Source organism: Alosa sapidissima, chromosome 13 (assembly GCF_018492685.1).
Source record: "Alosa sapidissima isolate fAloSap1 chromosome 13, fAloSap1.pri, whole genome shotgun sequence".
Taxonomy (NCBI): Eukaryota; Metazoa; Chordata; class Actinopteri; order Clupeiformes; family Clupeidae; genus Alosa; species Alosa sapidissima.
Genome location: NC_055969.1, coordinates 20,978,585 through 21,003,840, shown reverse-complemented (window position 1 = coordinate 21,003,840; position 25,256 = coordinate 20,978,585). Strand labels below are relative to the sequence as shown.

General features: G+C 40.6%; 1 protein-coding gene across 5 annotated transcripts in view; it reads left to right on the top strand.

The window, feature by feature from the left end:
* The first annotated feature begins 1,240 nt into the window (after positions 1 to 1,240).
* The window catches only part of scarb1 (scavenger receptor class B, member 1), a 27,090-nt gene continuing 3,074 nt past the window's right edge, over positions 1,241 to 25,256 (top strand). For 3 of the 5 annotated variants that reach the window (XM_042059951.1, XM_042059950.1, XM_042059949.1), the window contains exons 1-11: positions 1,242 to 1,684; positions 2,104 to 2,264; positions 12,802 to 12,943; positions 14,185 to 14,385; positions 14,775 to 14,870; positions 15,381 to 15,496; positions 16,189 to 16,355; positions 17,292 to 17,410; positions 22,989 to 23,062; positions 23,728 to 23,779; positions 24,265 to 24,411. In XM_042059951.1, the coding sequence (XP_041915885.1) occupies positions 1,565 to 1,684; positions 2,104 to 2,264; positions 12,802 to 12,943; positions 14,185 to 14,385; positions 14,775 to 14,870; positions 15,381 to 15,496; positions 16,189 to 16,355; positions 17,292 to 17,410; positions 22,989 to 23,062; positions 23,728 to 23,779; positions 24,265 to 24,411 (1,395 nt within the window). In that variant the 5' untranslated portion in view covers positions 1,242 to 1,564. Of the gene's footprint in view, positions 1,685 to 2,103; positions 2,265 to 12,801; positions 12,944 to 14,184; positions 14,386 to 14,774; positions 14,871 to 15,380; positions 15,497 to 16,188; positions 16,356 to 17,291; positions 17,411 to 22,988; positions 23,063 to 23,727; positions 23,780 to 24,264; positions 24,412 to 25,256 lie in introns of all 5 variants that reach the window. The other 2 variants (XM_042059948.1, XM_042059952.1) reach the window with 2 other exon arrangements.

Sequence of the window (25,256 nt, the reverse complement as noted above, 5' to 3'; positions counted from 1 at the left end):
CGTTTTCCGGACATTTTGATGATATGCCGGTCAAATATCCTATTATCGCTTCTTAATTACCTAGTCAAGTTGAGGAAAACTGGAGACAGGCTATGTAGCTTAAAGAATGACATAACCAGGCTGAATAGAATGCAACATGTTCATTAGCCTAACTTACGTAAACATGCCTAACAAGATCTAGCCAGTATCTATGTTTTCATGGACAGCAAGAGTCCGCTTCGTTCATTGTTTTAAAAAGGCTACGTTGTTTGTTGCTGTTCCACTGTTTAACTTGCACAGATGCGCACACACAAGAATGAGCGCTCACACCACTACCCCCTAAGGCTATGCCTCTTTATTTGATAACAATAAATTAAGAAATATTTCATATTCTGGGAAATTGTATAGTTTCTTTTTCTTTCGGTCCGCGGTCGAATGATACCGTTTAATTGTGCCGGAAATTATCCGCGGACCAGCAATCTCCTCGTCGAGGAGGACCTAACCCTGCAGATCATAGACAGAGAAAGCATAGGCCTACTGTATGCTTTGGGTACAGAATACAGTTGCATGTCCAGTGTACACGGAGAATGACAGTGTCTTGGAGCGGCCGCAAAACCGCAACTCCACTTCCCACGCACGTCATGATTCCGATAGATACGCCCGACACTTACGCTTTTTATCTTGGTGGTGGAGTTGACCGGACATCTGAGGCTTCAGACGTTACCAATTTATCATCATCCATCGCGTCTGGCCTCTGAAAAAACTTTTAAGGCTAGTCTGCCTAGGCCTGGCCATGTTTGAACCGCCTCACTCATTTGTTCGTTGTTTAACACGTTTTAAGCGTGCGCTTCCTATTTGAAATGCAGGCTATGCGTGTTGTTTAATAGCTTTCAAACGGAAGAGCCTGTACATTTAAAAACATAGCCAGGACTTATTGCTTTAATATAGGCTTACATTTTAAGGCTTATTCTCAAATTCAGATTGCGTTAGGGGACGGGATTATTAGCCAATTTCAATCGGACAATTTGACCAAAGAGATTTAATTTTGTCGGACATTTCATTTTTTTTCCGGCCAATGTCCGGTAATTACCGGACAACGGAAACCCTGACACGTATGTGTCTTCATATCTTAAATCAACGTATTGTACATCACCAAGCTCATCTAGAGTTCATATGACTACCCATGTTTCTGTGGCATACACGTCAAAATGACTGAATACATAGGCTACGTTACCCTGCACTACCCAGAAGTCCCTTGTTTTGGAGGTGTGGCTATGATGGTTTGATAAACATGCCGGCCAAGCTATTCTCGGTTCTATTAGCGAGTCTCCGCGGGTGTCTTATCTGCTGTACTGTGGACTTTAAGAATTACATCCTAGAATGACAAGGGCTTTATATACCTGAACGCAAGAATTCAGTTGCTAACTAAATTACAGGAGTTGTCGTTCACGTGTCCGTTTCTTGTTGATGTCTACACGGAGAACAAAAGCCAGCAAGTCGTTTTAAATAGTGACCTAGAACCAACCAACCAAAGCAAGCTACTAGTTTCCGTTGTTTACCGGTTTTTATTTGTTGTGTCCAAACCATGGCTATATCTAAATCAAAAATTGCATTAGGTCTTTCAGTTGCAGGAATTCTTACAGTTGTTTTTGGGATCATTCTTGTATTTGTCGGACCTATCATTATTGATGACCAAATTGTCAAGGTAGGTTATGAATTCTCTCTCGATACTTAATGCAATGCATTTTGAACCTAAGTTAACTTGCGACACAATTTGACAGCATTACTTGTTTGTGCATTCCTGTGCATTAACATTCCTGTAGTAGGCTATAGACCATTTCTGGTAGCCTATAGCCTGCCTACAGCTATTACACTACCTGTTGGCGCTGTTTTTGAGTCCACAGTGCTCCCCTCATGGGTCATTTGCATTATTCTTCAAATAGGATAATTATTATAGGACTTGTGCCAATGAATTCAGCTAGTTGCCTATATGACTGGAAATAGGTTACACTTTATGTAGGTTATAGGGCAGCAGATTAAGGCATCCTCACCTGTCAGCGATGTCAAGATGGAAGGAAATTAGGGGAAGCACGTAAATTCATAACAAGTGTTATTGTCTTCCAGAATGTGGAGATCAACCCTGCGAACGAAATGTCCTACACTATGTGGAAGGACATCCCCGTGCCGTTCTTCATGTCGGTGTACTTTTGGAACGTACTGAACCCTCAAGAAATTTTGAATGGCGAGAAGCCTATGGTGGAACAGAAGGGACCATACGTTTACAGGTAGGCTAAGTCACACCTTTCCCCAAACTGCAAATCCAGTATTGCATACTGTATGTTCGTGTAGGCCACGCTCTCTGTGTTGTTGGGTGTATGCAGTCAGAAGCTTGTCAATCACTTTTATTCCCTGTGTAAAACGTACTGTGGATTGGCCTCTCACGCTGTGCTGCATGTGTTCTGATTGAGGGAAGTGTGTGTGTCGACAGGCTCTGCCAGCATTTTCTTTCTGTACATTCTTAATGTCTTCCATCTGTGTCAGAAAGGGACATTCATTTGCAGCGGTCCTAAATAATCATGCAGTCAGGGTACTCATTGTTTTTTCAAGGGATCAGATGGTTATATATATATATATATATATATTTTTTTTTTTGCCTAAAGGTTTGGAACATTAACCCTATTGAAACGTGTAATTGTTTGAGATATGATCAAAAGCTCTGTGGTGGGATCTTTACTTACTTCTCCAAAATAAACTGCAGTTGGCTGATTGCTTTCCTTGTTTAAATCAATTCCATATTTATTTTTGAAATTGTTCTCTTTTCCGAATCAAAAACGTGGTATTTCACATTCTCCGTGCACTCCCTGTCTACAGGTTTATATCTTTATCATTATTATTTAAAACTTTGTGTTTTAAATGCGTTATGGCATGCATGGGATCAGGTCCCTCAGAAGCGTGCGGTGGCATTTACCATGTGCCTCGGGGTCTGTCCTCTGCCAATAGGAAATTAAAAGTAAATCTGGGATCTGGATAGAATGAGAAAATTGTACAACATAATAATAATAATGGGCAATTCCACACAACACTGTCACGTACATAACGGCAACTAAATGCCATGGTATTTGTATGATGCAAATGATTATGTGAAAAGTTTTTCATCTAAGTTCTACAACCAAGAAAAGTGAATGCTCAAATTTCAAGTAATCACCATTCACATCATACCATGGCATTGTGTTGGCGTTATGGACGTGACAGTTTAGCGTGGAATTGCCCTATTTCTTATCTGACTGCTAAACTATTTAAGTCACTAAGTCATGCTTTTATTTAAAAAATCTAGTCTGTTCCTTACTCTGTTGAAATCACCAACCAGAAACACTTGGTGATGAGGTGAGCATTTTGTTTGTGCTTCTTGAAAAATAATGCCAGATAAAGTGGTGGTTAGGAGTGTGTTTTCAGATCCCTGTAGTGGATCTTGATACAAACACGTTTGTGTGTGTGTGTGTGTGTGTGTGTGTGTGTATAGAGGGATTATGAGCCACTGGGCCCGTGGGACAACAGATTCAAGGCATCTTCCTGTGAAAAAAGATGGCAATTACAAAGTATGCCTATCACAGAGAGTGTAACCTGTGTTATTTGACTGAGGGGCCCCATTCAGATATCAGGGGTTAATGACATAACCCATGGTATATAATTGAGGGTCCCTAAGACATATCACATATAACCCTTGTTATTTGACTGAGGAACCCCATTACATTTTCTGTGGTGGAGAACACTGTAGCAACTTCACGCAGTCTTAGGCTTCAGGGTCCCCTGTTCCTTTGGGGGTCTGGGCCAGAGAGAGAGAGAGAGAGAGAGATGGAGTCATAGTGATCTACGTGTCAGAGGATAAGTGGGACCATGTGGATGTGGGGTGGACATGCATAATAACCCCCCCCCCCCCCTTCGACAAACCACACCATTCTGGATGCCCCTCACTATTACATAATTGACACAAATCTGGTTACTCTAATATATCTGACCCACATACTGTAGCTCTTATGTACAGAGAAAGATAGTGAGAGAAGCTGAGCCAGAGAGAACAATAAATAGAAAGAGAGAGAAAAAGGGAGAGAGAGAGAGAGGTGAGAGGCGTTTTTTTTTGCAAGGTTTCTGAGACTTTTGCTATCATTGTCGATGCCATTTTCTCAACTTGCGTAATTTTTGTCTGCTTGTTTTCCTTTCACGAGATGCACTGGTATCCCCCTTGTTGTGTGCGCTAATACCATAGTGGGAGAGAAACCAAGAGACAAGCAGTGAGAGAGGGTTGAACAATTCCGCCATTTTGTTACAGTTCAGAACTTTTGTAATTACAGTGGAGGCGGAATCAGTTAGCTTATTAGTTCCTTCAGCGCTGCTGCGCAGACACTTAGCTGCTTGTTCTGACGTCCTCCCTTGTCCTCACCGCACCAATACAGAAAGCTGGGACTGCACATTTTACAGTCCTGTACGAATTTTTACGATTTGAAGACAGGGTTCAGACACAAGCTTCGTCATGGATATCATATGTTTGCATTGTTCCCATTCTCTCCCCCACAGATTGGTACGTGATGTATGCAGTAATGCGTGTAATTATTAGGTGGGGTTCACCGCAGATCAGGGAAGGACTGGGACTAAAAAAAGGCCCTGGACTTTCCTACAAACAAGCCCACTACCATTTGCGCACACACACACACACACATTAGCTGTCTATCATAATACAGTGTCATAGTAGGCTACTATGCCAGTGAAATTATCACATTGAAAATAGTCAGTAAGATTTTACAAAAATGACCATTACTGATTAATAATTATAATTTAGCCTTGAGCCTGCATTCATATAAATCTGTCATTCATACAACCTGTCATTTATCTTGATTCATATAATACTGTCTATGCAGCCTGACAGCCTACTCATCTAACGTTAGCTTTTGTGACTGCAGTTGCATAGACCAATGTCAATTGCATCAGTTAGCACTGCTAACTGGGTCAGCCAACGAACAATCAAGAGATCTTACCACAAGGGAACCAACAGAGCGAGTCCTTGCAAATACGTGGTAATTGTGGTAGAAACATCTGGGTCATTCCATGTGAAAACAGCCAATATCGGGGTATCATGTACGACACCTCTCAGATTTTGCTGAAAAGCGGTGAATATATGCCTTATGTTACCAAACAAAGGAATCTGAAGTTTCAGGTCAATTTGATGTGTGTGATTTTTCACTTTTTGGGTAGCCCTAGCACCACAATTAATGATCATATTTATTATGACTGCCGCGCAGCGAAGCGGCGATCATATAGGTTTAGTCAGATTTGTTTTTGGTTTTTTTTATTTTTTGCATGTCCAAATTTCCGTCAAGGATTCCCGGGACACTGAAAGACCGGGGTACACGAAACTTGGTGGGCATGTAACCCCACATGGATAGCATGGAACCAGTGCCGGCCCGAGCCTTTTGGGGGCCCTAAGCAGAATTTGATTTGGGGGCCCCCTCCCACAACGCAGAGTCACCTGTGCTTGGCGATAATTGACAACTTCACACTATAATGTCATATTATAAATTAATACAGTGAGGTTATGTATTAATACAGTGACTGATTATGAACTACTGTCCCCCTGGACACAGATGCATAAGGACTCGGTAGGCTCATTCAGTAATCCATCCTTGCTCTCATGCCAAAAATGTTTTGGGGCTCCGCTCTAGACTTCTGGCCCCATGTGCTTGGTAAACCAATGTATTAGTTGTTATTTACACCAACCCCGTCACCTTTTAATCTTAGAGGGTACTAATTTATTTATTATTTACATATTTATTTAAAACAATTTAATACAACAGCATTTGTATTTGTTGTAAACAAGTACATCCGTTTAATGACTTGTTTTTCAACAGATTTGCAGAACAGATCCGCAAATGTGCATTAAATGAGCAATCTTCAACTACAAAATAAAACCAAAATAGACAAACATTAATAATCAAAAATAAAATGTCCCAAAAAATAGATACTTATTCCTACTTCGTTCCTGGCTTTCAGGTATCTGCAACTCTGCAGTGGACAAACCTGCAATGATTAAATAAATACATAAATAAATAAAACAAAAACTATGTTAAATGTGTCATGTCATATTAACAGGCTACAGTATGTAACCATTTGCCATCAAGAAAACCTCACCTTCTGTGTCATCAGCCATGGAGGCAGACACTTGATGAGGTAGAGTTAGGTAGAGATAGAGATGTGCTCCAAAGTATTTCAACAGTGTCTCTGAAAAAAAAAAATATATTGCATAAGTGCATATTTGATCGAGCAGAATGAGTTTATTTTGCTATCATTACTTACACTCATCAACAAGCAATTCCACATGTAACAATTCATATTCTATTGGCAAATGAGGCAAAAGTATACTTAATTGCAGTATGGTGAACGCTTAACATGGTGATCTACTGCAGCCTAAATATTAGGGTAGCACCGCTACATCACTTGCCACTATCTTAATCAAATGTAAGTCTATTTTCATCACAGAAGTCTCCCCACCCAACATGGTATATTTTCTCAAACACTACCATCTCTCTCCAAAGATCTTAGAGCAGAGCGCACATACTGTTCCATCTTTGCCTATGAAGCTGGAACGTTACCGATGCCCAGAGTCGCGCTAGTCAGTGGGTTGGGGTTGGGACTGGGAGCCTGGGCTTAGCCTGCTGTTGCTATCAGACTTACCACTATGTCACATATTATAGAACAGTAATAAACTATCAACACTTTCAGGTGCGAAATCAGAAACAATCCCTCTGTGGTAAATTTGCCTTCAGCTACAGTACGTTTTCATGTAGCTACTGTAGTGCTAATGTCCACTTCAGTCAGCTATCGATAGCTAACTTTAATTTACAACATAAGCCCACCTATGGCTAGGGTACATGCTTGATTAAACATCCAAAACAATCCCAATATCCTTGACATCTGAAATACACCTAGATAAATATATATTAATGGGAGATATTTCTCTGTTGATGGCGGGGATTTAGCTCTGGTGATGGCTTATATTAGATCATGACAGCTAGCTAGCTGCCTCAAGCACAAAACATACTGTAAATAATATCATGCAAACATACCTGTATCTTGCTCGTTTTTCTCCTCCTCTGTCATTTTCTTCTTACTGTTTTCGGCACCAGAGGGATACGTCCTTTTTTGTGACTTTTCTTAACATTACCGTCTCTTCCAATTTTTTAACTTGATGCAGTGTCTGCACGAATTGTCTATGCACCTGAGGTGTCTAGTTTATGCGCGTGACTCAAAGGCTGGCAGATACAGTGGAGGTAGGCAGGCATATTGATAATGAAATCAGAATTTTTATTAATTGTTTCATTTATTCATTCATTGATGTCACTTGTTTACGTTATTTATTATGTAAAAAAAAAAAAGAAAGAAACTCGATTGGGGAAGCAGCCGCTTAGTTCGCTTATGCCTCGGGCCGGCCCTGCATGGAACCATCGTTTTTCGTTTTGATCTGTAGCCCCCCCCCCCCCCCCCCCCCCCCCCCCCCCCCCCCCCGCTGGACTGGACCCCCCAAAGGAGGGTAGGGCAGACACAGTTTTCTGTGAATATCTCGAGAACCGTAGGGTTTAGAAGGACCATTTTTTTTGTATGTTGATCTCAAGGGGCCATGTCAACCCATTCCATAACCACTCATTTCATGTATAGCGCCACCTAGTTAAACACAAAAAAGTAAAAATGAGGTGTTGTAATCGCAGGTATCTGTGACCTAACATAGTCAAAACTGCACGAAATTGGAAGTGTAGGATCATTATGACACCCTCTGAATGCACGCCAAGTTTCGTGGAATTCCGTTCATGGGGGGCCACACAATAAATTAATTTATGTTACTATACACCAACTGGCCTGTAGGTGGCCGGAGACAGTTTTCTGTGAATATCTCGAGAACCGTAGGGCCTAGAAGGTCCACCTTTTTTTGTATGTTGGTCTTAAGGGGGCATGTCAACCCATCCCATTACCACTTATTTCATGTATAGCGCCACCTAGTTAAAATTAAAAAGCAAAAAATTAGGTGTTTTCATCACAATATCTCTGGCTGACATGGTCAAAACTACACGAAATTGAAAGTGTAGGATCATTATGAATGCATGCCTCCGAATGCATGCCAAGTTTTGTGAACTTTCGTTCATGGGGGGCCTTACAATAAAATAATTTATGTGTACATTTAGTGACCGTACACCAACAAGAATTCCTGGGACACTGAAAGACCGGGGTACATGAAACTTGGTGGGCATGTAACCCCACATGGATAGCATGGAACCATTTTTTTTCGTTTTTATCTGTAGCCCCCCCGCTGTACTGGACCCCCTGAAAGGAGGGTAGGGCAGACACAGTTTTCTGTGAATATCTTGAGAACCGTAGGGCCTAGGATGACCAATTTTTTCCGTATGTTTGCCTCCAGGGGTCATGTTAACCCATTCCATGTGCACACATGTGCATAAACAGATACACACGCACACATATACATTCACAGTAATCATACATATGACACATACTCACACAGTAGACATATGTACGCATGCATGCACATGCACAAACACACATACGCAGGCAAACACACAAGCACGTACACAAACACCCACACACATAAACATAAACGTGTACACGCACACATGCACACAATTCAAGAATTTCTCAGAATTATGAACAGGCAAGATGGGGGTGGGGTTGTATAAAATGAATTTTACATGTGAAATCTATGAACTAATCATGTTTTGGTACTTGTTGTCTAGCAGATACCAGTGAGAATTGAGGGTGGATAATGCAATTTAGTGAGACAGTTCATATAGGAATCATATAGGCCTTTCAGCGTGATTTATTTTTGTGGAAAAAATGTGCTGGACTGGGCGGCGGTCATATTTTGTACCGCTCTGCGGTACATCTAGTTTAGACAGAAGTAGCTATTGCACTGGTAAATAGATCACATAAATTCCCATTGAGAGACTGTATAGCCTACTGATAAGCTAGCTAGCAGGCAAACTAACTTAGCTAACGTTATATTATCACCATTTTTTCTTTTTTCTACCTGTAGGCTATAAGTTAACCCTTTGTTCACGGCCTGCTTAAACACAGCGCATAAGATAGGCTATCAATCACTAATAAGGTCGAGATTTCACTCAAGGGTCTGATGTTCATAACTCTGTTCTAGAATCTTTGGTTTTAACACTTAAAGCCTCGGTTGCTAGGTAACTATAAACAAACTCAAAGATCGTAATTCTTGATTTCGCTTGCAAACTGACGGTTTTATGCATTTACTAAACAAAGATTATGGAAATTAAACACCACTTTTCCATCAAAAAGCTTGTTGTAAAAGGCATAACTTGTTAGATTTAAGAACTAGGTTCGCTAGCTCTGTGTGTTATGAGCAAAGAATCTTTGGTTATGAGTCCCATAGAACAACACTGCCATCTACTGGATTAGAAAGTGTCAGCAGGCTACTTGTGAATCTGGGTGGCTTCTCTGCGCAAAGTTTGTCTCAAAAATATGTGATCCACAAATGCTGATCCACAAATGCGAAAACGAAAACTGTGTGTGCTGGTGATCCACAAATGCAAAATTAGATTTCACAAAGGCAATTTTCAGTTTTACAAATGCCATTTCATTTACAAATACACATCTACAATTGTGAAAACCAATTTACAAGTTACAATATGATTTTTTTATTTGTGGATGTCAAAACACGAATGCAAGTTAAGAAATATTTGTGGATGTCGCCATTTACTGAATTGCGATTTGTGTGTGCCGGTGAATTAAAGTAGGCCTATTTACGTGTGGATTTGTGTGACTCATGTGAAGATCGTCTCAAAAACACGTAACTTTGGAAAGCGAAGAATGCGTGTGCTGGTGATCCACAAATGCATAATCACATTTCACAAATGAAATTTTCAGTTTCACAAATGGCATTTTATTTATCTATATTTGTAAAAATCAATATATGAGTTACAAATATTATTTTTTTATTTGTAGATAACAAAACACACATGCAAATCAAGAAATATTTGTGGATCCCCCTCTGCGCACATTCATATCTAGGTTTGCTGCATGTTACAAGGACACTGGGCCATGTCATGTAAGGGACATGATACTGCAAAAAAACGGAAACATAGTCTACATTGCAGAACCACTCAACTTTATTAATTTATGGTGAATAAATGTTACACTACTGTGCACAGCCTAATGTGACGATGCTAGCACGTTAGCAGCGGTTAGCTAATTATGCTAACGTTAGTTATCTACAAGTCTCCTCCAAGTGACAATCATATTATACACAATGCTGGCAATGCTGAAAACAATTAGCATCCTCGTTTATCTTACTTACATTGAGTTGACTGTGTGGCTTAATCCACAGATGTGGTGAAGCACTGTTTTGTTACGGTTTGATGGTGGAGGCATTGTATCGCGGAGTGATTTATTATTAGCTGTGCAAAGTCTGAGTTGAAATATCCAGGGATATTCCAACTCATGGAACGTCTCTCGGCCAATCAGAAACAAATAAATAGTTCCATAGAACCCAATTGTTGTATAAAGACCTATGAATGTGATCGAAAATATGCCCTTCTCCAGTAGCAATAGGCCACCTTAAAATGCACCAGAATAAAGGAATCACATCTACACATCAGTAACAATTTGCTTTAGGTTTTACCTATATTTTTGTAATATAATATACACACTCACACTTTTTGGTGACACAATTTGTCACAATCTCAGCCTGTCTAGGCCTATCAGTGCTTTATGAACATATTGAACACACATACTGCGATAATACCGAAAACTGTGATAATTTTGGTCACTATAACCGGTTAAATTTTCATACTGTTACATCCCTACTTTGCTCTCTTAAAATCACTGTAACCACAACTTTGTTGGTCTTATTGCACATCTAGAGCAGACATTTGATTTCATTGCATCTGATTTTCACTAATCCCATGTGTAATAGGAGCCAGCTGGTACATAACAGTGCAGTATGTATGTTGTGTAAACCTCCCTTCCGACGTCAGGGCTTTTAGGTCGATTGCTAGCACGCTTGAGTCCCGAGTCCCGATCTGTGGTGCTGCTGATTGCTGGTTTGAGTCCAGGCGAGTGCAGGGCTGAGCCGCGCGGTCAACACAACAGAATGCAACAAGGTTATACATGCCCTGTTCCAAATGCCGAAGACACATCTTTCGCCACATTTAGCCTTTTCTCAAAAATGCACTCTAGTTTTAAATGTGAACGTCAAGATATAGAAAAATCTGAGGTGAGAAAAAATATTAGAATTGAAGAATTAGGCTTAGGTAATGTGAATGTAATCCATGTGGATAAGAAAAGATAAGATATACTTTATTGCCACACAGTGTTGGTGGTCATTGTTGTCACAGAAAGTAGCTCAATCCAATAAGGGAGAAAAGAAAGAAAAACGAAACAAAATAAATAGTTCAGATCGGTTTTGTAGTGTTCAGGAGTCTTGGATTGGCCATTTCCAAGCTGGGAGGATCAGCCAATCTACATACGTTCAAGTTCAGGTTTTATTGTCATGTACTCATAAATAGACATTTATCAGTAATGAAAATTCATTGAGCATAAGGGCCGCTCATCATGATTACTTCAGTCAATACTGAGATCAAGATTATTTAACATGATTACTCAAGGATTTTGAAAAAATAATTTTCTAATCTTGAAAAGAAATTATCAGTAGATTCAACTGAATTTTGAATAAAACTCTGAGAGTACTCTGTAAAGCAGGGAGGGGCCCTTGATTTATAACACGACAAAACTAGTATTGTTGCAAACAGAATGCAGTAAAATGATTGTTGTTTCAATTAAGTTGTTTTGATAATCGTTGGAAGTCATAATTGACTATTAATTCAATTAATTGCACAGCCAAAATCAGCCACATGGACGAAATAATCTAATCACATCATTAATGTGGCATCTAATTGGCTTGTGCGTGGGAAGTGTGCACACGTCCGATGCCATTTTTAAAAATAGTGGCAGCCTATATTTTATATAGAAGTAGCTAGCCTAGCATCACTCAGTGAAATTAATAGGGACAGTACTTTCTCACTCTCTCCAGGTCTATATGACATCCATGAGAAAGAGGCCTTTGGTTTGAGGAAGTATATGCACCCCCAACCCCCCCCCCCCAACCCACAAGGCTTCTCATCATGAGAATCTCATACGTTGCTGTGTCAAACTTCCTCTTTTATCCCCACACTATATGTTGAGTGTTTGCTGATGTCAGCTCAGCCTCTAACACCCTACCAGAGCCTCACATCCTCCTCCTGAATGTTAACCCTTGAATAACTGCAGTGTACTATTGGGCAAATGGGTTGTCATAGGATCTCAGCACACTTGCACACTTCAAATACTTTGTTTAAGTATATAGTGCAGATATTGGGACAATACTAACCATCGAAAAGTGGGAACAATGCAAGGAAGCGCTCAGTGCACATTAACAGTGTACTGAAGGAAGTAAGGGGGGGGGGGGGGGGGTTGCCTATTAGGACTTTGCCTCAGTTAGTGTACGTTTGAAAGCCCAGATTACCAGACAAATACAGAGAGCCATTGAAATACTCTCTGTATTTGTCTGGATACATTGGATAATTCATTGGATGTAACAATCACCTGTAAACACACAAGTATTGTGAAGAAGAATTTTTAGAACATTTTCAGGTCACAGAAGCACTGAGTTTTACCTGACGTTCGAATCACCAATTCAAGTCATCTGTACCCAGAATCCCTCAGTGAGCTCTAATGAAATCTTTGACTCTATGTTCTCTCCGCCAGTGAGAAGAGATGGAAGGACAACATCACGTTCCATGCCAACAACACTGTGTCCTACCGCGAATACCGACGGTACTTTTTCGAGAGAGACATGTCGGTGGGAAACGAGTCGGACGTCGTCACCATCCCCAACATGCTGGTGTTGGTGAGATCCGCTGTTCTCTCCTCTCCACACGTTTTTCCAGAGCTATGAAAGACACATCACCGGTTCAGTAAAATAGTGTCAGTTGCATATACAGCCAGAACATATACAGCAATTTCCACCATAGAACCCCTTGTTGTTGTTTTTTTAACAAATATTTTGCTTCACACAGCATTTATGAGTTCACCCGATGGACCAAAGCGCCTGAGTCTTTGCAAAAATACTTACACTGTATATCTCTCCAGAACATGTAGGAATGCATATGCCTTGGATCTTGACAGTGAGGAACTTGTGAGGTCTGCCCAAAACATAATTCTGTCTCTTAGTTTGGCTTGAAGCAGTAAGGGATCTCGTAAATCTTGAAGACACTCAAATCTGTCCCTCTTTCTGGGTGGGGAGGCCCTATCCAACCAGAGTACAGAGAAATATGTCCCTCATTTTAAGAATATGTATTAATCTGCTTCTCTGGTTGGGCTTTTCACAGAGGAAGGTCTTAGACTCTTCAGAGTAAATAGAAATCTGCCTCTTTAGTTGGGGTGTCCACAGAGGAAGGTCTTCGACTCCTCAGAGTAAATACAAATCTGTCTCATGTCTGTCAAATCTGTCACTGCCTCATTGTTGATTGGTAGGAAGTTGTCAGGCGAAGCGAAAAAGGTCGCAAGGGCATGACATCGGCCTTAAGTCTTACTGATAATGATCTTGAAAGGTGTTTGAAAGGTCTCCAGTCTTACATTTATCTTGTTGAGACCTACAGAAACCCTGAAGTAAGATCTGGATGTGCAAAACTATCCTTCTACTTCGGTCCTAGTTTATAGGCAGCTCTCTCCAGCCTAGATCGAAATGTTTCCCTTTGCTCGAGTTTCAATGCATTATTAGTCCCAGATGGATAATTTGCTTGACTGTTGTTTGTTAGGTAGCCAGTCCAGAGTATGTGCAGAGTTGTCCCTTAGCCTGTCTCTGAATGTAGGGAGCAGCGATCATGATGGAGGATAAGCCCTATCCTCCTGACTACCAGCAGTTCATTTTTGTCCTCTCTAGAGGACCTTTCTAAACTGGAATATCTCCCACACCATACATACTACTGAGCTTCCTTTTGTTCTCTAAAGAGGACATTTAGGACTTCTAAATGGTATCAAAATGATGGGGGTGGGGTTTTGGGAACTTCCTCTTTTTCTTCCTGGAAAATGGCGTCCTTAACCACATGGACATTTTAAGAAAGAAAGAGTCTCTGTCTCTGTATGTAGGGAGCAGCGGTCATGATGGAGGATAAGCCCATTCCTGTGCGCATGATGGTCAGCGCCACCTTCAAGGTCTTTAAGGAGAGTGCGTTTCTCACCAAGCCTGTAGGAGAGCTGATGTGGGGGTACGACAGCAAGCTGGTGGACTTCCTCAACACCTTCTTCCCAGGCATGCTGCCCCCGGGAAAGTTTGGCCTCTTCTCTGAGGTGAGAACACATTTGAATTCTTAATTTGAATCCACCAAACACATTTCTTATAGAGAGGATTCAAACAAATATTTCCAGAGGTAAAATACAACTTTGACACTCATGAGTACAGAAAACATTGCCTACACCACTCAGCAAGACTGTGTGGCATAGGCAGGGTGTGTGTGTGTGTGTGTGTGTGTGTGTGTGTGTGTGTGTGTGTGTGTGTGTGTGTGTGTGTTAGGTAGATTTTCTTACACTGCTCGTATCTGTGGTTGCTTTTATGACCTTGTTTATGCTCTCTATATGGTACATATCTGTAGGAGAAAGCTGTTTTGTGAACCTGCGTTATTGATTGCACCTGTTTACTCTGCGTGTCATTCTGTGTTGTCTGTGTCTTCTGTTCACAGTTCAACAACTCCAACACAGGCCTGTTCACAGTGTTTACTGGACAGGACGATATCCGCAAGGTGCACAAAGTCGACTCCTGGAATGGTTTGAAAGAGGTCAGTAGGTTGGACACTGGGTAAAGACCACCAGGTCACCAGTGGAGTTGTGTGACTGAGCTGTTGGTTTTCCACTTGGATGCTTTGCATTCTTGGGGGAGAGGGGGTGTATGTTGTGCCTGAGGTGCATTCAAATTCGGCAAGCAGAGACAAACACTCCTGACACTGTGTACTGTCCCAGGGGGGAATACTACTAAACATGATTTAATAAACAATGTAGGTGGTATGTTGGGCCTGAGGTGCATTCACATTCGGCAAGCAGAGACAAGCGTTTGTGGCTATTAGCCCCTCATCTCTGTCGCAGAGAGATAACAAGCTATGGAGCATTGAACGCAGTGGCCTTGTTTGATAGCTGATATTTAAACTTAATCAATCTCTCCCCATAATAGAGTCGAGAACTGCACCTTTGAGCTCTTCTCCAGATACTGTAAAAGCTGCCATGTTGACATTGTGCTTTTCGCTAATCTCAAGCCCCCCCACCCCACCCGCCCCCCTTTCTGTGCTCTACAGGTGAACTACTGGCAGTCGGAACAGTGCAACATGATTAACGGCACAGCTGGCCAGATGTGGCCTCCGTTTATGACGACGGAGTCCACCCTGCCTTTTTACAGTCCAGATGCCTGCAGGTGGGTAGCATCCCTCATCCGATCTGTCTACCTGTGCCTACCCTGAACAGCCACCCAGAGCCATGCGGATCAGGCAACTCTAAGCACGCACATCTTAACTTATTAATTTACAGATTTATTTATAGTGAAAGAAATGGCAGAGCAAGTAGGTGTACAGTGTTCTTCTTGTTAGCCCTACAATCCCCGTCTTTCAATTATTCTACCTAGTGTCTTTTATGTTTATGTTTTATGTTTTTTTTTTATTTTACATACTTCACTTGTTAAGCTTTTTTTTATTATTGCCTTTTTATGCTTTTATTTACTTTTAGTCTTTGTTTTTGTTTATGTTAAGTACATTGAATTCCCCCAGTGTGTAAAATGTTAAGTATATATTGTGTATATATACTGTATAGATACTGTGTATATATACTCTTTTGATCCCGTGAGGGAAATTTGGTCTCTGCATTTATCCCAATCCATGAATTAGTGAAACACACTCAGCACACAGTGAACACACAGTGAGGTGAAGCACACACTAATACAGCGGTGCTCGGGGAGCAGTGAGGGGTTAGGTGCCTTGCTCAAGGGCACTTCAGCATTTCCTACTGCTCGGGGTTCGAACCAGCAACCCTCCGGTTACAAGTCCGAAATGTTCTATATAAATGAACTTGCTTTGCCCTTACAGTGCACCTGGCGGTTGTGTCTCTCCGCAGGTCGATGGAGCTGGTCTACCAGAGGCCGGGAAGCGTAGGTGGTGTTCCTGTGTATCGCTATGTGGCTCCCTCGACCATCTTCGCCAACGGGAGCGTCTACCCCCCCAACGAGGGCTTCTGTCCCTGCAGGCAGTCAGGTCTCCTCAACGTCAGCAGCTGTAGACAAAGTGAGCGCCATATCCATTCCACTCTAGCCAAAGAGACCAGTTCTACTTTTAGAAAGAGTAAAGCTTCCTGGTGCAGGCTTCACTAATATCTTGGGAAATAGAGATTCTTTCTGCAGTATTCACTATGAGGCATTCAGGTTCCTTGTGTAGGCTTCACAAATATCTTGGAAAATAAAATTTCCTTGTCAGTTTTCAGTAATATAGATGGAAATAAAGTTTCCTGTTGTAAGCTTCAGCAATAAAAGCTGAAATAATAGTTCCTTTCTCCAATTTCGGTGATATAGAGGGAAAATAAAGGGGTTTTGGTAAATGAACTGAAAATGCCCTTTTCAGTATGTATTCTATCCTCATAGATAGTGCTCTGTACATTTTATCTTCAGAGATGATGGCCTGGCACTTAAATGTTGTAAAAAGTCTATCATCAGAGAAGACTGGAAGGCCTTTATCTTGCCTTTGTGTTGAAGATATTTTTCAGGCGTACTTCACCATACCAAAGAGCAATGTCTCTAGCAGTTACAACACCTTCAGTATACCATTAAAATAATTCTAGTCATCACTGAAATAAACATATCATGTTTTTCTTTAGCATTGTCTCATTATGTAATGTAATTATGATAAGGGATCTCTTTCAACCTGTAGCATCAGCCCTGCATTCGTCTATGTACTCAATATTAGTATGAATTCAGTATTGCTCTCTGTGATTTCTCAAATTTAAAATAAATGTAATCAATACAGATTGCTTTTAACATTCCCTTCTCCAGTTAGACTGCAAGATGTCACTGACTGACAGACAGGCGACAGACATGGCCTGGTTGTGAGGCTTTTTCCAGAGACTCTAGTTGTGTATGGAAGGAAGTGTGTATTTGAGTGGAGGCGTTTGGAGATGGGAGCCATTTTTTAGATTCACCTGTGTGCTAACTGTGCTTGTGGTTACAGACTCTCCAGTGTTCATCTCTCAGCCGCATTTCTACAACGCTGACCCGGTTCTGCTTGGCACAGTGTTTGGTCTCAGTCCCAATGAGGATGACCACGGCCTCTTCATCGACATCCATCCCGTAAGTCAGGAGTCGTGTGTGTGTGTGTGTCCTGTTGGCACTCTCTCTGCCCAGTTCTTCAGCAGCTCCCATGTGTAGAGGCCCTTAGATGGTAATTTTTGATCACCTCATTGCTCTTTCAACCAATCACCCATTAGTGATGTTTCTACACCTGTTTCATAGCACTTTGTCTATGTATAGAGAGAGACAGTTTATACAGTAGATTTATTTATTTTTAAAAAAAATGTATTATTTAGTGAGATTTTGGGGATTTCTTAAAATTTCCACTGTTTTGTATTCACACAAATACACAAAACTCACACCAGAGTTGACAGTCAAATCCATGGCAAAAAAAACATAAGATAATGATGTAATGTCTGTTTTGGGTATGTTCAGCAGTCCTACATCATTATTGGCCGGCTTTTTTAGATGATGCACCTTATCGCTCAGGGCTATCATGACCCGCCACTGTTCTGAAAAAGAACTATATTATCTGTTACAAGCAGTGTAAAAACGTAAGGTTTGCTTTGTTATCTAAATTTGCTGCATAAACTCATTATCTGCTGCAGGGCTTAAAGTGTGTAGGCACATATGATGAGATTTGAAAATAGATAATGAGACTACAGTATAAATGACGTCCTCATAAATGTCTGATAAGGTCGGGGACAGAATGTTTAATTACTTTAAGCCCTGCAGATGAGTGTGTGTGTGTGTGTGTGTGTGCATGCGCGCCTGTATGTATCTGTTTGTATGTGTGTGTGTATATGTGTGTGCCTTTGTTGTGTGTGTGTGTGTGTGTGTGTGTGTGTGTGATATGATAGTTTCATCAGAACATTAGCCTGACTTGGTGACGTGATGTCTTTTTAAAAAAGTTGTGGTGACTTTAAAAGGTCGTTTAGGTTCAAGGTATTACAGTCTTGTTTATAGCGCAATAATATTGTATAGTGCGGCCCACAAATGGGCAAAAGATATGATAAGCTAATTGGAAATCAGATAGGGTTGCCTAACTGCAGCTGTTATGGTTGTATTGCATCCATAAAAATGAAATCGTGGTCAATGAAGGCATTAGTAGGTCTTGATTTGTCGGGTCGAATCTGCAATCTTTAATCGAAACTGCTTGCCTGACCATCTGAATTCTAGCAGCTTGCCTTATTATTAGTGAGCTGTCATCTGTGATGAGTGAAGAGCAGATATATGTCATCGCTGTGGCTTTTTGTTTTGGAAGTTAACAGCCCGTAGTTGCCGCTGAAAGAGTCTGTCTTGTTAGATTATTAAAACATTTTATTGAATGTTAGATTTAGGTCTACAGCGTCTGGATTATAAAAAGAGCTACAGTGTTTGGATTGTAAAAGTGAACTAGAAAATGTAATTTCGAGGAAATTACCAGTGCATGAAAATATAAACATACTGTATATTAACATAAAATGCCAAACAAACTTTTATTTGGAAACAGTTGGCAGGAGTCATAGTTGATAACAACTGACAGTTGAAATGGCTGAACAGTTAAATAGTTGATTAGTTTAAATAGTTACATTATTTAATAGTGAATTATTGTAGTGAGGACAATTATTTTGAAACAGTTGTGGGCAGAGGAAATAGTAGTCTTAAGAGAGCCAGATTGTATGCTTAAAGCCTGGATATATAGTTTAAAAGTTGAATGTAGATAGTGTAATGGATGTTGATAGACAGAAAGTTGAATGGATTTTGATAGGCAGATTGTTTAATGGATGTTGATGTATAGTTTAATGGGTGGATGAGTGAATGGTTTGAAAAGGATGGATGGAATGTGCCTTATATCCTTGTAGAATGGAGAGACACAGAGTTGGCCTAGTTAAGCAGAAAGCAGTTGATACAGGTTCAATCAGTTTAACTGGCCCTTTGATGGGTCCTAGTAGTGAGCAGCTGGAAGTTGATACAGGTGCAAATCAAGTTAATTAGTCCATTGTGATGTCATAGTGCTAATGCAAAGTCTATGGGGAAAATAAGCTTGTTACAGTGCATGAAAATGCACTGTTCTGTTATCCGAAGTCTTCTTCTTCTTCTCACCAAATTTCTGCGTCTAATTCAGCTTCAACCGTTTAACGTAGAAACTTCGGAATAGGAATGTATTTTTCACTTTTGTAAACTTTATACTTTTTGAGATATTAACAAAAAACAAGCTTATTTTTCCCCATAGACTTTGCACTAGCACTATGACATCACAATGGACTAATTTGCACCTGTATCAACTTCCAGCTGCTCAACTAGGCCAACTCTCTGTGTCTCTCCATTCTACAAGGATATAAGGCACATTCCATCCAACTTTCTATCCATTCATCCTCTTCAAACCATTTACTCATCCACCCATTAAACTATCCATCAACATCCATTAAACAATCTGCCTATCAACATCCATTCAACTTTCTGTCTATCAACATCCATTACACTATCTACATTCAACTTTTAAACTATATACTCTGTCTCAGGCTTTAAGCATACAATCTGGCTCTCTTAAGACTACTATTTCCTCTGCCCACAACTGTTTCAAAATAAATGTCCTCACTACAATAATTCACTATTAAATAATTTACCTATTTAAACTACTCAACTATTTAACTGTTCAGCCATTTCAACTGTCAGTTGTTATCAACTATGACTCCTGCCAACTGTTTCCAAATAAAAGTTTGTTTGGCATTTTATGTTAATATACAGTATGTTTATATTTTCATGCACTGGTAATTTCCTCGGAATTACATTTTCTAGTTTTTTATTAATATCTCAAAAAGTATAAAGTTTACAAAAGTGAAAAATACATTCCCCACGTGTCCTTTTCAAGACCTATGTTACAAAGTTTGAACGAAGTTTCTACGTTAAACGGTTAAAGCTGAATTAGACGCAGAAATTTGGTGGGAAGAAGAAGAAGAAGAAGACTTCGGATAACAGAACAGTGCATTTTCATGCACTGTAATTACCCCTGTTGGAGGAAGAACGGCATGCTTTTCCTGAGGACACCTGAAGTGATATGACAATCATACGATCATAAAACACGTACAGAGTATAGCAGATAAACTGTTGGGCAACACTGGGTGTGGACCCTGTTGTCTTTTTCCCATTGTATGTTACACAACGATGTCCAGTGGTATAACCAGCAAACTTGGACCGGTCCATCTGACCACAGTCCTCTCATAGAGTGTTTGTGTTTTCTGTGTCTCTTTGTTTTCTTACGATGCCTGACGGACACTGTAATCGCTGTGAGATAATTGAGCAGTTGGCCATTTGAAGCTGGAAGAGTGTGGAGAGGCTGAACAGGCGTTCTGTTTCCCGCAGTAGGGAACATCCAGCTGGAAAGCATTCACAGCATGACGCCAGCGAAACCCAGGGGAGACACATTGCGCACATTTGTGTGTTTGTGTTAATGTGTGTACATTTGTGTGTGTGTGTGCGCTTGAGCTTGAGCATGGGTGTGTGACAATTGCGTGTGTGTGTGTGCGTGCTTGTGGGTGTGTGTGTGTGTGTGTGTGTGTGTGCACACTTTATTATATGTGTGTGTGTGTGCGTATGCATGCCTGTATGTGTCTGTTTTGTGTGTGTGTGTGTGTGTGTGTGTGCACACTTTATTATATGTGTGTGTGTGTGTGTGCGTATGCATGCCTGTATGTGTCTGTTTTGTGTGTGTGTGTGTGTGTGTGTGGAGGGTTGGGGGGTGTGTTGTGTGCGTGCTTTAGAGTGGCTGGCGCTGCAGTTTGGCCAAGCCAAGTATGTGTCCCAACGTGATACTCACCCAGCAACACCTCACAGTCTCTGTTTTCACTTAAGCATGTACTTTGGTTCCTCAGTTCTTAAATCCAGGCTTTGTGTGTGTGTGGGTGGGTGAGTGTGTCTGTGTGTGTGTGTGTTTGAGCGATATTATGAAACTGCAAACTGCCTGGTGGACTCAATCACCAGAGTGGGCGCACTTAACTCCAAGCTCAAAGTATTTGGGTACGGGTTAGAAGCAAACTTCAATAATAAAGAGAAACACCCCCTCGAGCGCATCCTTTGTAACTTCTTTGCACATCAATACGACGGATGCTTTGCAGCACCGAGCCATCTTCAGTGCTGGTGCCGGACATTGTTCCTCTTGCTCACATGCAATGAAGCTGCAACAGATATGTGTGGTCAAAAGCATACTTTTTCAGACTATAACAATCTGGGCAATTTGTTGGGCATTTTGCTTTAAATCAAAGTTCTCATTTTATATTAGTATACACAGTAGCTAACAACACACCTAGCAGACTCTCATTAACAACAACAACAATAACAACAACAACAACAACAACACTCCAGAAGTTCTCTGCCCTCAACCATGACCAAATCCTTCCATAACTCTGTCCCATATCTGTCACAGTCTTTAAAGGCAGCCATTGTGATGACTCACTTTTAGTAATTTGACACGGTCTGGTCCACTATGCAGATAAAGGCATTTATCTTGAGATGACCTTGTTTCTCCACATATAGTAATCTCCTGATCAAAGTCCATGGTTCTCTGTTTGTGTTCTTGAACAGTAATGTTGTGAAGGATAAAATATAAAGTAGTTATCTAATTATGCACGGCGGTCATATAAGTTTAGTCAGTTTTTTTTCTTCCAGATTTTTTTGTTTTGTTTTGTTTTTATTCAGTAATTTTGTGTCAACGATTCCCGGGACACTGAAAGACCGGGGTGCACGAAACTTGGTGGGAATGTAGCCCCACAAGGATGACACGGAATATTTGTTTTTCGGTTTGATCCGTCACACACAAATACATAAAGACACAGACACACACAGAAGCACATCTGTGGTTTGTCTTTTTTCTAAAAAAAATAAAACAGCTGAATGAACATCTTCCAAGAATGGTGATGCCATATTTTGGTAACGCTTTAGAATATCGTGCTTATTAGGTATTAACAGTGCATAATAAGCAGTTAACAATTTATTACTAACAGTTAGTTGACTGTTGTTATCTTTTAATAACATTAACTAACTGTTAACATGCAGCTTGTAAATGTTAATAAGCAGCTTGTTAATGCTTGTTAACGGTGTATAAGACAAAGAGGTGGATAACTAATACGCTTAGAAGACCTTTCTTATCTATTTGTAGTACATTTTGCAGCCCTCCAATCTAAAGCAAGGACCATGTAGCCTATAGTTCCACAAGCCCAACCTTCTATCTCTATATATCTACTGTATCTATCTATCTAGCTTGGTTTAGCTGTGAGAAATGCACAAAATTGCTGCAGCAAGCAGGAATTGAACCCAGGTCTCCTGCATCATAGAGTGCTCTGCTACTTACTGAGCTACATTCCTGTTTGTTACATGGGTGAAATAGAACATTTCGGAATAGAACATATCGGACTATAGAATCAAGATGAACAATATCATACCAGTTATGCTTTTTACAAATGTTTACAAAAAATGCTTTTTGGTGAAGCTTGTGTGGGATAGTTCTAGTGCATTGTATGGTTTTATAATACACATTATGATTGTACATTACTCTCACAAAGATATGAAAAGAGAAGTGTGAACACTGAGCCTTGCCCCTCCGTTTGGCAATCTGAAAAACTGGTATGTTTGACCATCTGAATATCGGTTTTGTTTTTAGGAGACTGGAGTACCCATGAACGTGTCTGTCAGACTGCAACTCAATATACTGATGAAGGCGGTGTTTGGAATCACGTGAGAGCAATGCATCACACTCACACACTCCCTCACACACTCACTCTCTGACACATTCACTCTCTGACACATTCACTCACACACATTCACTAACTCATTCACTCACACACTCCTTCACTCACATTCACACATTCACTCACACACATTCATTCACTCACTCACTCATCCACTCACACACATATTTACAAACACGATTTTATCAGGCCGGCACTGCCCATACCCTGAATGTTCTTTGGCACAGAGTTGGAGTGAGTTGGTAGTGTGACACTTCTTGTTGCATGTCCTGCAAACTTAATGACCAAGAGCTGACTTGCCTCCCTTCATTTCATAATGATTAACTACAACTCTCCTCCGTGGCCTATAGAAAGTTTAATTCATAGACATTTCTGTTAAGTTTCTGATAAATGTATCATGCAATAAGTATTCCTTTCCGAGATACAGTATTTATCAGAAAAAGGGTTATATATTTGCAAATATTATTGAACATTATCTATAAAAATCACACATGCGCTGTTGGTAGGGAGATGACAAGCAAAGGTGTGCATACAATCTACTTATTGGTGACAATTCATGAATTCAACCAGACCTGTGTACATTTTCAACTCTTTAAACTGACTCCTTTTTTTTTTTTTTTTTTTTTGTCCTTGTGTTTTTGTCCTCCCCAGTGAGACAGGCAAGATTTCGGAGGTGGTGATGCCGATGATCTGGTTTGGAGAGGTACTGTACTGTAATTTCCCTACTATTAACCAAGGTTTATACATTAATTTTGCAAAACTTCTTCAGCTATGAGGTTAATACACAAGGACAGACTATAAATTTTTTTCTTCATTCTTCTTCATGATTAAAGCACAATCTGATTCTGATTCATTGGGCTATTGGGCACTGCAGTTGATACACGGGTGCGGTTAATACATGGTTTTGTATTTTTTAATAATGAGTAATTATTTGAGGGCTGACCCCAACAGAAAGGCCTGCTAAGTCCAGGGGGACGTTATCATAAGAATGTATATGCCAAATGTAAGGATCTCAACTATTTCAATCAACCCAAATATTTCTCTGAGGCTCTCGTCAGGGTGTATATTTTCATTCTTTTTCAGTCAACTCCCTTTTAAACCAACTGGTCACGTAATCTCAGACCAGCCCGGTAAACTGCTCTCTGCTCAATCCTTTTCCTCTTGTGTGGTTCTCTTTGTGTGCTCTAGAGTGGCTATATTGACGGGCCGGTTCTGAAAACGTTCCGCACCAACCTGGTGGTTCTGCCCGCCATGATGGAATACATGCAGTACACCTTCATTGGTCTGGGTCTAGCCACCATTCTAGGGGCCATCGTCCTCAAGACACGGGACAAGGTACGCTCCCAGCACTCTCTGTGTGTGTGTGTGTGTGTGTGTGTGTGTGTGTGTGTGTGTGTGTGTGTGTGTGTGTGTGTGTGTGTGTGTGTGTGTGTGTGTGTGTGTGTGTGTAATTTTGGCATGCATATGTGTGTGTGCATGCATCTGTTGCTAAGAGTGTGAGTGGGTGGGTGATAGTATAAGTGTGTGTATAAGGTAGAGATGGAGGGAAGTGAATTTTGTTGTGTTGTTTGCATGGCATGTAATGTGGCATGGGTGAGTCTAACCAGTAACTCTTGGGCTGTCCAGTTTGGCATGTATGTGTCAAATGACCCTGATCTATCTGGATATGCAGTTATTCTCTATATTACATTACATTTAGCAGACACTTCTTGACCAAAGTGACTTACATATGTCAGCTATATTACAAGGGATCACATTGTCCCCGGAGCAACTTGGGGTTAAGTGCCTTGCTCAAGGGCACAGCGGTGGAAGCCGGGAATTGAACCGACAACTTTCAGGCTACTGCACGCTAGCCCAGCTCCTTAACCACTACACTACCACCACCCCACTCTATAGACATATGGCAGCTATAATGCATCAAATGACCCTGATCTATCTGGATATGCAGTTATTCTAGACATATGGCAGCTATAATGCGTCAAATGACCCTATCTATCTGGATGTGCAGTTATTCTCTATAGACATATGGCAGCTATAATGCGTCAAATGACCCTGATCTATCTGGATATATATGCAGTTATTCTCTATAGACTCATCTAGCGTCTTTAAGATCACTGTGGTTCTTTTACATGTTTAGTTTTGAACAGGTTTTCAGTAAGACATAATAATATTATAATGCC